The 16,174-nt window shown below is 53.6% G+C and overlaps 1 protein-coding gene across 1 annotated transcript in view; it reads left to right on the top strand.

Moving 5' to 3' along the window:
• NAP1L4 (nucleosome assembly protein 1 like 4) overlaps positions 1–16,158 on the top strand; it is a 45,154-nt gene extending 28,996 nt beyond the window's left edge. The window contains exons 9-15 of the mRNA XM_008050965.2: positions 1,234–1,373; positions 2,695–2,840; positions 6,722–6,744; positions 7,242–7,361; positions 10,214–10,243; positions 11,015–11,071; positions 16,051–16,158. Coding sequence (XP_008049156.1) covers positions 1,234–1,373; positions 2,695–2,840; positions 6,722–6,744; positions 7,242–7,361; positions 10,214–10,243; positions 11,015–11,071; positions 16,051–16,089 — 555 coding nt within the window. The 3' untranslated portion in view covers positions 16,090–16,158. The remainder of the gene's footprint in view (positions 1–1,233; positions 1,374–2,694; positions 2,841–6,721; positions 6,745–7,241; positions 7,362–10,213; positions 10,244–11,014; positions 11,072–16,050) is intronic.
• Positions 16,159–16,174: the final 16 nt, after the last annotated feature.

Raw genomic sequence — 16,174 nt, 5'->3', positions numbered from 1 at the left:
CTTCACCAAGCTTGCCTTCTGCTTCCTGTATAAATAGGTCTTTGCACATTGGTGAGTCCACCTGGATGATTTTCCTCAAGTGGGACAAGTTCCTCAATGGAGCGATTGAGTTGGGTGTACTTCATCTTACTAGTTTTTTGATGTGGCCAGATTGTCTCTCCTGAGACTCTTTACTGTATATGAGTGTGTGCAACACTCTGCAGTGCTGGCCAGAACGACATCTCTACACTTTGCCCCTGGAGAAGGGCGTCTCCTCTTGGTTTCCGTGGTCTGTTACAGTGAGTGTGAGGTCCTTTGCTGCTGGTGGCTGACTGAGTGTGCTGCTGCTTGCCCACATCCTCTCCTGCCGTGCTCACCTCTCTCCGGTCTGTGTCCGTTGACTGCTTGCCAGTCGATGCTGCGCTTGTGTCCTTGGGGGATTTGTCCTTTTCTCCCACGCATCCCCCTCCCCAAGGGTCACTGCTTTCGCTGAAGGGCACAGCCTATGGACCTGGGCTTTGCCAGAAGTGTGGGGGCAAGGCTACTAGGAGAAGGGAGAGGAGGGGCTGGGCTGCTGGTAACCCCTACTCCCATGGTCCCCACTCCCTCCTTCTGGGCAGTGAGGGGCTGGGAGCAGCAGAGAGAAGCTAGCATTTCCCAGGAGAGCCAGATTCCCTGTTGGGAGGAGACATCAGAGGGGAGCACGCCCCATTCGTGGACCAAACAGATGCTTTTCCCAGTCGATCGTTTATTTAACTTCGTGCTGGTCTTTTTGCTATAAAGTAGTTTTTTTTTCTTTTTCTTTTTGTTTGGAGTTGGAGGCTTACTCTGTCGCCCAGGCTGAAGTACAGTGGCACCCAGGCACAGCTCACTGCGGCCTCGACTTCCTGGGCTCAGGAGATCCTTCTACCTCAGCCTTCTGAATAGCTGGGGCTACAGGCGCGCGCTACCATGCCTGGCAATTTTTTGTAGAGTTGAGATCTTACTATGTGACCCAAGCTGGTCTAGAACTCCTGGGCTCAAGTGGTCCTCCTGCCTCAGCCTCTCAAAGTGCTGGGATTAGAGGCATGAGCCACCATACCTGGCAAGTTTTTCCTGTTACATGGTCTTACCTGCTGAGCTTTACAGTAGTGATTTCTGCCTGTGGTGTCAGGCTTAGAGGGAGGTGAATTCCAGTAAGTACGACGCGGTTTATAATATGTTGCTAGTTCTTTTTAGGTTTTGAGTGGTGCTCACTGGAGTTTCTGCTTTCAGTCTTTTGTGTTAGAGTTCCACTTTGAGCCCAATGACTACTTCACCAACTCCGTCCTGACCAAAACCTACAAGATGAAGTCGGAGCCAGACAAGGCGGATCCCTTCTCCTTCGAAGGCCCCGAGATCGTTGACTGTGATGGGTAAGGAGTGCTGTTCCGACTTCTGCTTTTGCAGCGAAAGCAGAAGCTGCTTTTAGAGTGTCGTGGGTAAGGGAGCTAGGAGCAAAGTGCTTAAAAGCCCGTAGACTGGTACTGAAATGAGTTTCAGCCTGAGGATAGTGGAGCACAGAGCTTGGATATGCACTCATGGGGCCGCAAAAGCCCGGGTCCCTCATCTTACTGAGAACATTGGGTTATCTCCATACCATAAATCGCAGTTCTTACAATTGATCTGATCAGTTACCCACAGCAAATAAGTATTTATTGAATGAATGAGTCTGTGCAGGGCAGTCGTGATCAGTGGATACTTTGGGAATTGGCAGGAGCAACATAGCTGCCGTTTGTCTCATATCTGTTTCAACTGCTGTAGATCACCAAGGAGAATGTGGTTTGGGATTAATTTCTCCTGGCCAAGTGCCTCATGTCTATAATCCCAGTACTTTGGGAGCCTTGGAGTTTGAGATCAGCCTGCACAATATAGTAAGACCCTACCAAAAAAAAAGTTATCCAGGTGTGGTGGTGCACGCCTTTAGTCCCAGCTATTTGAGGGGTTGAACCAGAGGATCACTTGAGCCCAAGGGTTTGACCATAGTGAGCTATGGTCATGCCGCTGCACTCCAGCCTGGGCAACAGAGCAAGACCCTATCTTAAAAAAAATAAAAATAATTCAGGACTTGATTAAAAATCCTTCTATACAAGAATGACTGGAATAATTTAGAAAGATCATTTTTCAGGACCAGGCCGTTGTGTGAGAAGAAGGCCTGGCCTTTTCCAGCGTGTCCTCGGGGGCATTCAGATGCTGCCAGGTGTTACCTGTGTCCCAGGTGATCCGTAGCTGGGAAGCCTGCGGTGCTCAGCCTCACAGGCATCCCTACGGCTGGTGTGGTCTGCACAGCCATCAGTATTTGCAGCGGCCACCTATTTCCTTCCTTTGTCTTGTCCCCTTACTCAGCCTAGAGAAGTCGGCTTGGCTGGGTGACTCTCAGCGTGTTCTGGGCACAGAGGCAGCAGGTGACAGGTTCCTGTGTGTCGTGCAGACGTGACCAAGTCCTTGGGGAAAGGGTGCTGTTATCTCAGAAGTCTGATGCTGGAGGCAGTGGTCACATCCAGGATGAAAGGTGACCAGGCCGCTCTTTTGTGCCTGACCTTCAGGTGAACTCCACAGGCCTTTGTAGTACTCAGTTGAAGACTGGCTTTATGAACTCGTCCAGGCTTAGCGCAGGGCTGTGATCTGCTTCCTGTCTGCGTTTGTCCTTGATTCTTCTCACGGAGTGTGTTCCTGACAGTTGTCTTGTCCCTGTAGGTGCGCTGTCGATTGGAAGAAAGGCAAGAATGTTACTGTCAAAACCATCAAGAAAAAGCAGAAGCACAGGGGTCGCGGCACGGTGAGAACCGTCACCAAGCAGGTGCCCAACGAGTCGTTCTTCAACTTCTTCAGCCCTCTGAAAGGCGAGTCGCTGGGCTGATGTTCCTGATGTGCTTGTGGGAACTGACTCCATCCACCTGATGGTTCCTGCGGCCTCTGGGGGAGCTGGGTCCTGTTGTTAGCATCGTCAGTAGGGGAACAGCCGCCGTGTAGGTGCGCTGGCAAGGTGTGGGAGCAGGGGTGTCGCTGGGACGTAAGAACAGGATTGTCATCTTCTGCGGGACAGGGAGGATCCCTGACTCGCTTGGCTGCTGCCCAGGCAAAAACTTGCAGCTCTGTTTTGAGAAACTCGGAAGAGGGGCCTGCACCGGGGCTGCGCCTCACCTGGCGCCTGGTCTCCCCCAGCCAGCATCTCTGCCCCTCTGTGTCTGTCTTGAACCTCTGGGACTGCCCCCAGCCCTCCTGGAGAGCTGCTGTGTCTGCTCACTGTGTGTTCGTGGCAGGTTTTGCACTGGTTGTGACTGCAGTGCTTTGATCATCTGCCCGTCCCCCTTTTCTCATTACCCAGTTTTGTTTTGGGCGCAATTTGATAGAATTTTTTCGGAATTTATACGTTGTGATAAGCAAAGGTATTTGGATTTCTGTTTTGGAAAGAAGGGGTAGAATCACAACTTGGAAGCTTCATTTTATTATTTTTATTGTCTTAAGACATAAAGATGAGACCTTTGAACGACCAGTGGAGCCGTTGATTTTAAACAAGTGAAGGCCTTGGAGCTCTTAGCACGATACCATAGAGAATGTAGAGGTCAGACTACCTCGTGGTGCTGTACTGTGGCCAGGAGGGGAAGCGTTCTCTTTCCTTCTCTGTGAACAGAAACACACCTGGGGGAGGACACCAGCCCTGCTGCAGGTAGTAAGTGCATACCTGGGGGCTTGTGCCTGGGGCATGACCCTGCTCCAGTCTGAAACTTTCAGCTTGGTCTGAGAACTTGGCAGCCTTGTTTCTCAAGTCATTGTTTTTTATTTCAGTGGCTGTCAGCCAGTAATTTTAGATCTTTATATAAATTCCTTTTTTGGGGAAGATTCCTTCTGGAGATTTACATTGGGCATATATACAGATGTTATCTGTGTGGATGCACTCACCATGAAGTGGAGAGGCTTTGATTTCTGGACTCAGTGGCTTTGTGAGAAGTGTCCTTTTTTCTTTTTTCGAGTTGGAGTCTCACTCTGTTGCCCGGGCTGGAGTGTAGTGGCTGCTCCCGGCCGCCGCAGCCTCGACCTGCTGGGCTCTGGCGATCCTTCCGCCTCAGCCTTCCAAGTAGCTGGAACTACGGGGTGCACTGCTCTCCCCAGCTAATTCTTTAGCTCTTTTGGCTGGCCACAGACTCTGGGGCCCAAGCGAACCTTCTGCCTTAGCTTCCCAGAGTGCTGGGATTACAGGTGTAAGCCCTCACGCCTAGCCTTTGAGGAAGTTTTCTGTTTTTAAAAAAAGTTTAATTTTAGATTCGGGGTACACATGCATGTTCCCTATATGGACATGCTAGTGGTAGGGGTTGGGTCCCCAGATAGTGACCGTTGTGTCCCACGGGGAGTTACTGGACCTTGGCCCCTCCCTCCACTCCCCTGTTAGTGTCCCCAGTGTCCGTTTTTTCATCCTTGTGACTGTTTAGCTCCCACAGATGAGTGAGAACACGTGGTGCTTGGTTTTCTGTCTCTGAGTCAGTTCGCCTGGGATGATGATCTCCAGCTCCATCCATGTGGCTGCAAAGGACGTGATTTCCGTTTGTTTTATGGCTTCAAGGAAGTTTTCTTAAAACTGATTATAAAATAATTTTTAGAAAATGGAGTTGGGCCGGGTGCAGTGGCTCTCACCTATAATTCGAGCACTGTGGGAGGTCGAGGTAAGAGGATTGCCTGAGCCAACAGGTTTGAGACCAGCCTGGGCAACCTGGCAAGATCTCATTTGTACAATAACAATTTAAAAAAAATAGTTAGCCGTGCATGGTAGTGTGTGCCTGTAGTTCCAGCTATTTGGAAGAGTGAGGGAGAAGGATCGCCTGAGCCCAGCAGGTCGAGGCTGTGGTGGCCGTGAGTGTGCCCCTACACTCCAGACTGGGCGACAGAGTGAGACTCCAACTCAAAAAAGAAAAAAGAAAATGGAGTTGATAGCAAACTCAAGGAAATTTTTTTGTGATTTTTTTTGGGGGGGTTCTAAAGTTATGGTGTGATGGTTGCATGATTCTAAGACTAATGTATTAAGTTAGTAAGTTGTATATTAAGTTGGGTACATGTTGTGATAGGTAAATTATACCTCAGTGAAATTTTAAAGTAATCAGACATAATGAAATACCAAGTGACACGTGCTATGTAAGAGCATTAAGGATGGGTGGGGAGGGGGCAGTGGGAGGGGTTACATGACTTGTTTGCAGCAAAGGACACAGTAGATGGCCAGTTCTGCTCCCTCTGGCCTTTTTTTTCCCCCGAGTTGGAATCTCACTGTCACTCAGGCTGGCGGGCAGTGGCACACTCGGCCCCTGCAACCTCGCCCTGCTGGGCTCCGGCGATCCTTCTGCCTCGGTCTTCCAAGTAGCCAGAACTACAGGCATGCTCTACCACACCTGGCTAGTCTTTTTTAAAATTTATTGTAGAGACGAGATATCACCAAGTTGCCCAGGGGGGTCTCGAAGCCCCTCTGGCCTTAAAGCTACACAGCCAGTCTAGGAGCCCGAGTGCGCAGAGGACTTGTGCTGATCAGTGGCCCGGGCCAGAGTCCCCCAGGGAGCGCACTGTTCCTGAACACGTGTCAGAACCTCTGGGCCTGTGGAGGCTTGGGACGGGCATCCATGGGTGGTGGGGTTGCACACCCCCTCTTGTGTCTCAGTGGTGACGCGGGTGCTGCTCACCTGGCTGCTTGGTGGGGAAGGGAGCAGCAAGCGAGAGATTGGGTGGCAACGCAAGCGCAGGAAAAGACCCGCCTCCTGGTGCCTGTCAGGGCCTCGTCATCCATGTTTCTGAAGTCGCCGGTCATCGGAACGTTGCCTAGCCTCATTGATGATGGTTCCAAGTCCCTGTCTTTCCTGTCATGCTGAGCTCAGTGTCAGCACCAGAGTCCACGTGTATTGGTGGGTGGAGTTCTCTGAGGAGCCGTGCCTCTTCATGGGGCACCACGGGCATTCTGGCACTCTCCCCCTCTCCTGTCCAAACACGCAGAAACGTCGCTGAGATGCAGGCCCCTGGGGACCTTGGGCTTAAGGCCATCCCTCCTCCCTGTACCACCGGGCGGTTTTGCAAGGCAGGAGTTGAGTCTTGTCGTTCTGGAAAGTCCTGAACAGCCACTGCCCAGGACCGTCTGACGCTCCCTTCTTCCGTTCCTGTGGAGACATCGCTTAATGTTTTTCTCCAGCTCAGCTTTCTCTAGCTGGGTTGCCAGTACACTGGGGTGCCAGCCCAGAGCACACGATTGAGGAGAAGGGAGCCAGGTGTGTGGCTTACGCCTATATATAACTCCAGCCCTTAGGGAGGCTGAGATGAGAGGATTGCCTGAGCTCAGGTGTTCGAGACCAGCCTGAGCAACATGGCGAGACCTTGTCTCTATAATAAATCCAAAGAAGTAGCCAGGCATGGTGCTGCGTGCCTGTGGTTCCAACTCCTTGGAAGGCTGAGGTGGAAGGATCACCTGAGCCCATCAGGTCGAGGCTGTAGCGGCCATGAGCATGCCACTGCTCTCCAGCCTGGGTGACAGAGTGAGACTCCAACTAAAAAAAAAAAAGGAAGTAGGGTATGGAGACCCCCAGCTGGCTTCGGTGTGAAGTGGCTGGGGGTGAGCATGTCCGTGAGGGCTGGTGAAAAGCTTTGAGGTGAGAAGTGTTGCGTTTTGTCCTTCAGTGGAGCTTCCTCCTCTGGGGCTTCAGGATTTTTTAGTTGTTGACGAAATGTAAATATGTTTTGTCTTTTCTTTTTCTAGCATCTGGGGATGGAGAAACACTGGTAAGATTTATGTTGTTAAGTCTTGCTTTCCTGTTGAAGTCTGTATTTCAAAAAGTTGTCTCCTTTTTAAAAAACATCCCAATTCCCTAAAACTCTGGGACTGCTGTGAGATCATCACCTCTCGGAGCTGGAGCACCGTGTGCACATGTGCTCGTGGCTGCCACGGGAGCAGGCCTCACCCTAAATTTTAGTCCTGCTTGCTGTGCGCGTGTGGGACTCCGCTGCCCTGCCTGGCCAAGCCTCTGGGCAGGCGTGGGCACCATGGGCCCGCACATCCCCCCTCCCTGCCATTTGCTTTAGGGGCCCTTTTGAGCTCCTGCGTGTCACTGTCAGAAGTGGCTTTGAGTTTGTCAGGACTGTCACTCAGCAGTGCAGGAGTTTGGTGTTTTAACTCAAGTAAACCGAAGTGAGGGGTGGAGTTTGGGTGAAGGCTTGGGAGTTCAGGAGAAGGTGTTTATCCCTTTAAACTGAGTTAACGGTGGGTTTTTCCTTCTCAGGACGAAGATTCCGAGTTCACCTTAGCCTCTGACTTTGAGATCGGACACTTTTTCCGTGAGCGGATAGTCCCGCGGGCTGTGCTGTACTTCACTGGGGAGGCCATAGAGGACGACGACAATGTATGCGGCTCAGGGCGGGGACCTGCCCCGGGTGCTCACCTCTGTCCGCGCAGAGCAGCTGGCACTGCGGCCGGGGGACCCTGGGGCCTCCGCGTTTGGTGCAGGCACGAGCTGAGGCGTAGGCCAAGCTGCTCTGTGTTTGGGCGAGAGTAGGCTGGGGGAGGGGGGGGCTCTCAGCAATGTCTGCGGGCGGCAACCTGGGGGCCTGCCAGAGACTGCCTCCACAGAGTCCTCTCGAGGCCCCAGGGCCCACCGTGTCCCCTGTGAGTCCGTGAAGCCTGGGGTGTTCTGGCCACGCCACACGGTTCTTGGCAGTGGGCTCGTGGTGGCCTGTGGCTCCTCAGCCAAAACAAGCAGCCACCCGCGCTGTGGACGGGCGCAGCCGGGCTGCCATGTAGCTGCCCCTTCTGGGCCTGAGGAAAGCCAGCCCTTCCAGGGCCAGACGCTGCTTAGATACGCCAGCCAACCCGAGGCTTCTTGATCTGTTGAAGATAGTTTTGTTCTGTAGTGTGTGGCTGGCACTGTGCCTTATGTGGCATTCCTTTGCCTGTGGAGCTCTTGGGCATCATGGCCGGGGTAGACTTCCCTTCTTAGGAGGCGCTGGGGCCTGAGCAGTTCCAGGCCCAGAGCCCCCGAGGCAGCGAAGGCCTGCTTCTCCTGGCTCCTCTCTGTTGTGCCTGCGGATGCGCTCCATTCCGAGAGCGCTCTTGCAAGTCAGCTGTGTTCGTGGGTCCCACACAGTTATCCTGGATACCCAACTGGCTCAGGCAGCTGTGTAGTACTGTGCTGCCACAGGTTTATGCTGCTTTTCCCACAAGCAGTATGTAAAAGCAAACGCAAAAAGTAAAACCTTTTAAATCTCGCTAGAATGCCTTGGAAAGTGTGGTAGTACAGTGCAGCATGTGTCTGGCTGTCTGTATGCCAGACACGTGAACCAACTCACATGAGTGGGTCTGTGAATGCATGTTCACATCTTTGAGCGCTCCCAACTTGAAAGTTCGTATGTAGGGGACCTAGTGTACTGAATTCCCCTAATGGGGGAGAATGGACCAGTGTGCTGTGTATCAACTGTGGCGTCTTAGACTGTCCTTTTAATTTCTAAAATGTAACTTGCTCATCCCTTAGGCTGGGAGGTGGTTATGGGTCAGGGAACAGGACACTCGAGGATCTGCTGGCACTTCAGTGTTACTGATTATAGACCGGTGCTTTCCAGCAGAACTTCAGCAGTGGGGCTGTCCTGTTACTGCTTGGTCCAGTGCAATAGGACCGCCCAGATCTGCCACTTGAGGACTTGAAATGCGACTGTTGGGACTCAGGAACTGAATGTTTAAACAAAGTGTAAGGCTGGGGGCATGGTGGCTCACACTTGTCATCCTAGCACTTTGGGAGGCGGAGGTGAGAAGATTGCCTGAGTCCAGGGGTTTGTGAGACCAGCCCGGGCAACTCGGCGAGGCCTCATCTTTATAATAAATTAAAAAATTAGCCAGGCGTGGCGGTGCACGCCTGTAGTTATAGCCACTTGTAAGGCTGAGGCCGGAGAATCCCTGAGCCCAACAGGTCGAGGCCGTCATGGCTGTGATGGATCGTGCCACGGCACTCCAGCGCGGGTGACAGAGACTCCGGCTCACAAATAAGTAAATAAATAAATTTAAAGTAGCTAAGGGCCGGTGGCTACACGCTGGAAAGCTTACCTCTGCCAGTGGCTTCACACTGTTCTGGCCATGCGCCTGGCAGTTTAAGACTTGAGTCCACGGCGCGTGCATGCTTATTTCCTGAGAAACCCTGCTCTGCGTTCACTGCGAGGAGCCTCGCAGGGCGTCTGCCCGCAGCTTGCTCATGAGGTGGCAGCGCGGGGCTGCCGGTGAGTGTTCTCACGGAGTTTGGGCGCGCCAGCCCAGATCCACAGCAGCAAATCCTCTTCCCGCCTGGAGAGCTGCGGTGCCCCTTGCGCTGCAGCGTCTCCGTCTCTTTCGGGAGGGACCTGTCACGCGCTCGGAATCGTGCCTGGCAGAGGCGTGACTTCGTGAGTGTTGGCGGGACAACTGTTGGCTGGTGCTGGGGGTCTGTAGGCCCTGCGCCAACGCTGGACAGCCGCTGGGGGAGGTGGTGAAGCCGAACACCTGGCTCTGTGTCCTGCCCGTGGCGGCCGCTGCCCTGGCCATGCGGGAGAGGCCTCTGAACCAGCCCCGTGCAGAGCGTCCCCCGGCTGATGTGCTGCCCTTCGAGCCCTCTGGAGGCGGGTTCAGGTCCGACCTAAAGCATGAGGAAGGCTTCCCTGGCTGAGGCCTGTGGCGGCAACTAGAGTGAGGGGCCGTCCTGGGCCAGGTCCCAGTCTGGCTGCCATGTGCTGGCGGGAAGGTGTACTCGGGCTTCTCTGGAGTTCAAGACGGGTCAGAAAGTAAGGAGACTTGCTTTGGCGATTCAAGAAGGTTTTCGTATATTTCTGTTAAGTTTGCTCTTTCTCCTTGTGTGAGATATAAAAGGATACCCAGCTCCTGTGTGCCATGAAGCTATGCCACTGGTGAGACCAGGCTTGTGGAATGTTAGAACATAAGCTCACTTGTTGGCAAACCTCTTCCCATATGCCCGCCCAGCCGTGTGCAGACAGGTGGGGCAGAACCATGGTGCCACGTGGCTTTCAGTTCCCTGCTATCCTGGTGGAATGTGGTGCCCACAAGCGAGTGGCTTCTCAGCCAGGCCTAGCCCAGGCCACACTGTCTGTGCCTGGCGGGCTCTCGGCAGCTCCTCCCCTGAACTTTCTGCTCTTTGAGGCCTGACTGGAGGGGGCTGGTCTAGAAGGACTGCTGTCATGGTTCATCAACCTGAAAGTGGCTTTCCTCTTTTTTTTCCAGTTTGAAGAAGGCGAAGAAGGAGAAGAGGAGGTAAGAAACAGGTTATACGAGACATTGTCGTTTCCCTAAAGCTCGATTTTGTTAGGCTTTTTCTGCTTGAAGGATATGCATTCAGAGGACCCTGTCACACCCATTCTTGTGAAGCTGCCTTTGACTCTGTCCACCCTTTGTAAACACTAATCAGGCTGGGCTTGGTGGCTCAGCCTGTAATCCCAGCACTTTGGCAGGCCGAGGCGAGTAGATTGCCTGAGCCCGCGGGTTCGAGACCCGCCTGGGCAACTTGGCGAGACCATGTCTCTACAATACATCAAAAATTAGCCAAGCGTGGTAGAGCGCGCCTGTAGTTCTGGCTACTTGGAAGACTGAGGCGGAAGGATTGCTGGAGTCCAGCGGGTCGAGGCTCCGGTGGCCAGGAGCGTGCCGCTTCACTTCAGTCTGAGCGCCAGAGTGATACTCCAACTCTAAAACTACAACCAAAAAAGAAAACACTAATCAAAAATACATAGCAGCTGCTACAACCGTATCCATAGCTCCAGTTGGTTTAGGAAAATGTATCTCAGCAGATAGTCATGTATTATCCAGAATCTAATTTTACGGGAATGTTTGTTTTAGGGTTATCTGTGAGAGTGAGGAAATACCCGGAAATAATTTTAAGTATCCAAAGGAAGGACTGTGATCTGTGGACGGCAGTGGTTGCTTCCCTTCTACAGCAAAGAGCTGCCTTCGCATGCTTATAGGTCATGAATCCCCCAAGAGTTCAAGTCTTGTCTTTCCAGCTGACTCTCATGCCTTTTAATGCAGGAATTAGAAGGCGATGAGGAGGGTGAAGAGGAGGAGGATGCGGAAATTAACCCCAAGGTCAGTTTCATCGGGGTGCTCACACCTGGGTGGTACTGCACTGTTGGACTTTGAAGTGTTCCCGCGTTGAGGCAGGGTGTTAGGAATATGTGTTCATTATTCTCTGGAGTTTAAAATGTACCAGAAACATACTAGAGAGAGGACTGTTCAGACCCCTTGTGTATGATCCGAGGGTTAAGTAGAAATACTTCCCCAACTCTTTCTCAAGCTGTGTCTTACTTACATAGCCTTGTTCAGTAGAGTCCCTGTACTTTCCAGGTCTTGAATTATTTTGAGGTAAGGTAGTGGATGTAACTGACAGCATAAACGTCTGTGTGTGTTTGGAAAAGGTGCCAAAAAGGGACTGGGGTGGTGTTTTTGCCGATGAACAGAAGAATGGAGTTGTGACATCATTTGACAATTGTACTTGGGCTGAGGACATGCAGAGATGTGTCTAGATGTCTCACAGATCCCAGAAAATCTAAAGTGAATTGGCAAGGTTTGCTAAAGAAAGCAGATTTAAAATTAGTGGGCAGCCCCATTAGTTTGACCTGTAAATTTGGGCTACTTCTAGTCTCAGATTAGCTTAAATCGAGGTACTTAAGCTTGATGTTTGTAGCCTTAGAATTCAGTGTCACGGGCTGTCAGAATATACTGATACCACCTGGCGTCTCTGTGCTGTGTATCTTTGTCTGACTGGATGTTTTTGTTTGTTTCTCCCCTGGCTTCTGCCGAGCGCTGTATGCACTGAAAGCCGTCTGTGTGTAGTCCGTTGACAAGCAGCAGCTCTCTCGCGGACGCATGCTCGTTGGAGAGGCTCCTGCAGGGAAGGCTGCAAGAAGAGCGAACAGTCTTTGAATGTGCCTGTTGAGTGTCACTCTGGGGATGAGCGCTCGGAGGCGCTGGCCTGTTTGGGGCCGGCCTGCCGACCCCGGGGTGACTGCCGACAGGGTCCCTGTGCTGGCACTGTGGTGACGGCTGGGAAGGACTGCAGAGGCCGAAGCCTGGGCCGCTGCTTTGCAGGGAGCACGGCGGGGGAGGGAGGTGAGGGCCGTCAGTCAGCAAACAGTGCTGGGTGGGTTGACCCAAGGGCCGGGCTTGTTTGTGGGAACACACTGGCGGCGTGGCTGTGCTGCGGGCCCCCTTCCTCAGACTCCAGCGCACCTGGCCTCCGTGTCTGTCACTGTCTCATGGCTCTCCTGTGCTCCGTGCCTCGGTGTCTTCCCCCGTTTGTTCTGCTTCTCCTGTTGCTTGTGGAACCTTCTGTCTCCTCTCACGGCCCAGTTTTCTGCAAGAGCACTCTCACCATGCGATTACAGGTGACATAGAGTAGTGAATGCCACACACGGACGCCTCCGGGAGGCTGTCGGGTTGGGGCGGAAGGCTGATGCCGTGCAGTGCAGGGGTGCTGGAGCTCGTGTGGCCTGGGGGGCTGGGCCCGCTGTCTCTTCCCTCCACACGCACCTCTCCATGGTGCCAGGCAGTGTTGGAAACAGTGCGAGTGCAGGACACAAGGAAGGAGAGGGGTTCCGTCGGGCCAGGCTCAGTGAGAGTGCTGCCTCTGACCGGCCAGAGGGCTGATCTGGGGTGGGAAGTCTCTTACCCGAGCCCAGTGTCCTGCGGCCCTTTCGTATCATGAGAAATTGTGGCTGTTTCCTCCTGTATAATTTTGTGCATCTTCCATTTTCTTTCATGCTGACGGTTCCTTTCAATTTTTTTCCCCATTTAGGTGTAATTTTTGTCTGTTAATCATTCATACGTTTCTAGGTAAGGTGGAATTCCGTTCATACCTAACTTCCAAACTTCTGATGTGTACTTTATGCAACTTTATGCACTGTGTTGACTTTGTGTAAAGAGCCGGCTGCCGTCCGGCATACTGGTGTGTGAGAGGAGTGCCAGGGCTTTCTGGAGAGCCATTTCTGGACAGGAGGCTGTGAAGGGTGCTTTCAAGGCCGACAGCCAGACCTGCCTGGGCTCCTGCTTCTGAGCCGGTGTTGCCAGCCACCTGGAGCGGCATTGGCGTGTGGGGCCTTGCTGCCGGTGCTCTCTGGAAGCAGGACAGGCAGGAGGGCCCTGGGAGGCGAGCAGCCCACAGGGCGGTGTGTGGAGCCCTGCACGCAAACGGCCTCGTGGGCGCGTGGCTCCCTTGGCTGCGCCCCGCTGTACTGGGTGGTCCTGTGCAGGCCGAGACTGGCAGCAGAAGTCAGCACGTGAGCCTTCCCAGCGCCCATCTGTGGGACGCCGACGCTTTCTGAATTCGGGCGTTGTGCAGACCAGCAGTCTACAGAGGGGTCACTGGACTTTTAATGTGCCAGAATTTTGTCGCTAAAAAGTTACTGGCGTCTGTTTTGGGATCTGTGATAGAAAGTGCCATCGTGAGCTGGTAAGAGAGCCCTGACTGAATCAGGAAGGAATCCGCCCCCGCCCCCTGGACTGGTCCTCGTAGCTCCAGTCTGTCCTGGCCCGGGCTGGCAGTGGGTCATTGTGGAGAGAGGCTCTTGCTCATCCCGGGACCCTTCCCTGCGGGGCACTGCCATTGCCTCGCCAGGTGTAGGGCTGCAGTGGGAGAAGGAGCAGAGGTGGGGATGGAGGTGTCATGAGAAACAGGCAGTTGTGTTACAGCTGCGCAGGTCTCGCTGTTGAAATAAGCAGACACCCAGTTCGCAAGGCAGTTCCCCGGGATGGCAGCAAGGCCTTGGCAGCCCCTGGACTACACGTCCTTGGAGGGTGGCGACACACTGCCCTCTCGGCTCTGGCGTGGGCTGCTTTCATAGAAAGCCAAGGAGTCTGAGGTGTCGTGGTAGAAGCGTGGAAGCGAGCCTAGGGTCATGGACACCTTTGTTGCTCTTCAGAATGACTTCAGGGGCCAAGTCTGATCATTGGCCTGTGCATGTGCAGTGTGTCCAACTGCTAATTCATGTCCCTGTGTGTCTGAAGGGCCTGTCAGACACTCGGGTTCGCCTGTGCCCCTACCCGTCCGTTATTTTGATGCGGACCCTCGCGTGTTGCCTGTGGTGCTTCAGCGCACTTCTTTGGAGAGAGGCTGGCACAGTGGCTGCCAGGACCCAGGGGGGTCAGCTGTCGGGTCAGTGCTCACCTGTACCCAGTGGGGAGAGCGGCTCGCTACAGCCAGGGCGCTCGGAGCCCGTGGGCCTCTTGCTGGTGGCACAGCTCATGTGGTTGCGCATGCGCTCGTGGCACGCCTGCGCTCCCTTTCCTGGAACTGGTGGCCTGTTGCAGCCCTGCTTTAGGGGTGGCCCACCAGAGGCCAGGCTTTGCTTTGTCGCCTGCCTTTCAGAATGTCGACTCCCCCTCCCTTGACAAGCAGGCTAGCCTTGATTACTGGCTGCACTATCATCCAAGTCTATGATGCAAAATCAAAGCCGCTCCAGCTCAGTCGCAGCTCTGCTGTGACCCAGAACAGTCGGTGTCTCGCTGAGAAAACAGTTCAGTCCTGTTGCCCACACAGAGACGCACGCTCCAGTGTGCCGTGCTCGCCTCTCAGCCTGGCACAGGGGCCGCTCTTCCCCGTGAGCGCCGCGGTCTCGTGATGCGCCTGCTGGCGCCCGTCTTAGAGAAGACGCCCTTGCCTCTAGCGGCTTCCTTGCCAGGCTCCTGGGTTTTTGTACAGCGAGTGGAAGCATCTGCGTTCTCCTGAGGGAGAAGACGCCTCGTGTCGTGTATTCCGCGCTGGGCAACTTGCACGCTCACAGGCTGAGTGTCCCTTGTCCACCATGCTTGGGGCCAGGAGTAATTTGGGAGTTTTGCACTATCTACTGGCTGTGTGTGTCCCACATCTCAAATCCTCTGGTGAGCGTTTCCTTTGAGCATCGTGTCAATGCTTAAGGAGCGTTGGGTTCCATGGCACCTCGGAGTTTAGATTTGGGATGTCAGCCTGGAGTGGGATGAAGTTTAAGCACTGGGTGTCACGTGACATCATGTCTGTAGGACTTAAATAGACCCCGAGGGTCTACCAGCCTCTGTCATCTGCCCGTTTTCCCATCACCCTACAGATGCCCTTTAAAGAGTTTATTTAGGCCGGAGTCCAGAGTCACGTGGTGTTTTTTATGCATCCTTTATGATCCTTTTTTTTATCCCCTAAATGACTTATGCCTTGGAAGGCGTCCATCCGTTCACCTGGGTGCTTCTTTTGAGCCGTGTGTATAGTGCAGGTTTGGCTTGGGTTCTGTAGTGTGCCTGGTCTCGTGCAGAATGATCTGTGATCTGGAATCTTAGCAGCCAGAAGTCACAGACTACTCTGGCTCAGTGGTCATGGAGAGATCATGGTCCAGGTCTCAGGAGTGGTTTCCAAGTTGAAGTTGGTCTCCATGGGAGGGGATGCCGGTCTGTACACCTGGACGGATGGAATCTGCACGTGATGAGACTGTCAGGAGAGTAGGTGGCCACTGTGTACCCTTGGGAGTGGCCTCTGGGCCTCTGTGGGTGCAGTGCAGGCTGCCGGAGGGTGAACCTGCTGGGCATTCTTTCTGGCAGTGAGAAGGGCAAGTTCAGAAGAGATGTGCCCTCTCCTTGACACCACGGTTTTTGCCTACCCAGGGACAGGTGTGTACTTGAGCGGTCACGCCTGTCGGCACCAACGGGCTCAGTCCAGGTCAGCCTGGGGAGCGGAGGCAGGGGTTGGCTGCTGCCCAAGCCTCCAGGGAGCGGCCTCCGTGGCTCATTAAGCTCTGTCAAAGCTCTGTCACTCCGAGGAGCCCCCCCTTGTCCCCAAGGCTCTTCTGCTGAATGCACCATGAATTTGTCCACAATGAATTTGTCCACAAGCGTGCCTTTAAACTGAAAGGCATCTGTGCTGTGACTTTTGGGGGATGGAAATCAGCTTTGTTTTTTTGTCTTTGTTGTTAGAAGTTTATTTGTGGTAACCATTTTTTAGTAAGAATGAACGAACCCATTGAATCTTGGTTACATTGTTGCTTAGACACTTGGTGAGTGATGTTGGCTTTTTTCTCTATAAGTCTCGTTTTCTCTTTTGTTGACAGAAAGAACCCAGCCAGCCGGCGGAGTGCAAGCAGCAGTGAGACGCGTGTGGCCTGCGGGGTGGTCGCCCCGTGGCCTGGCTGCCGGGACCCTGGGCCTGCAGGTGGGGGCCTGGGTCCTCGCGCA

The sequence above is a fragment of the Carlito syrichta genome, unplaced genomic scaffold (genome assembly GCF_000164805.1).
Source record: "Carlito syrichta isolate Samal-C Ts95f unplaced genomic scaffold, Tarsius_syrichta-2.0.1 Scaffold154673, whole genome shotgun sequence".
Lineage (NCBI taxonomy): Eukaryota > Metazoa > Chordata > Mammalia > Primates > Tarsiidae > Carlito > Carlito syrichta.
Note: the sequence above shows the minus strand (reverse complement) of the source record. Positions and strands in the feature narration are given on the sequence as shown.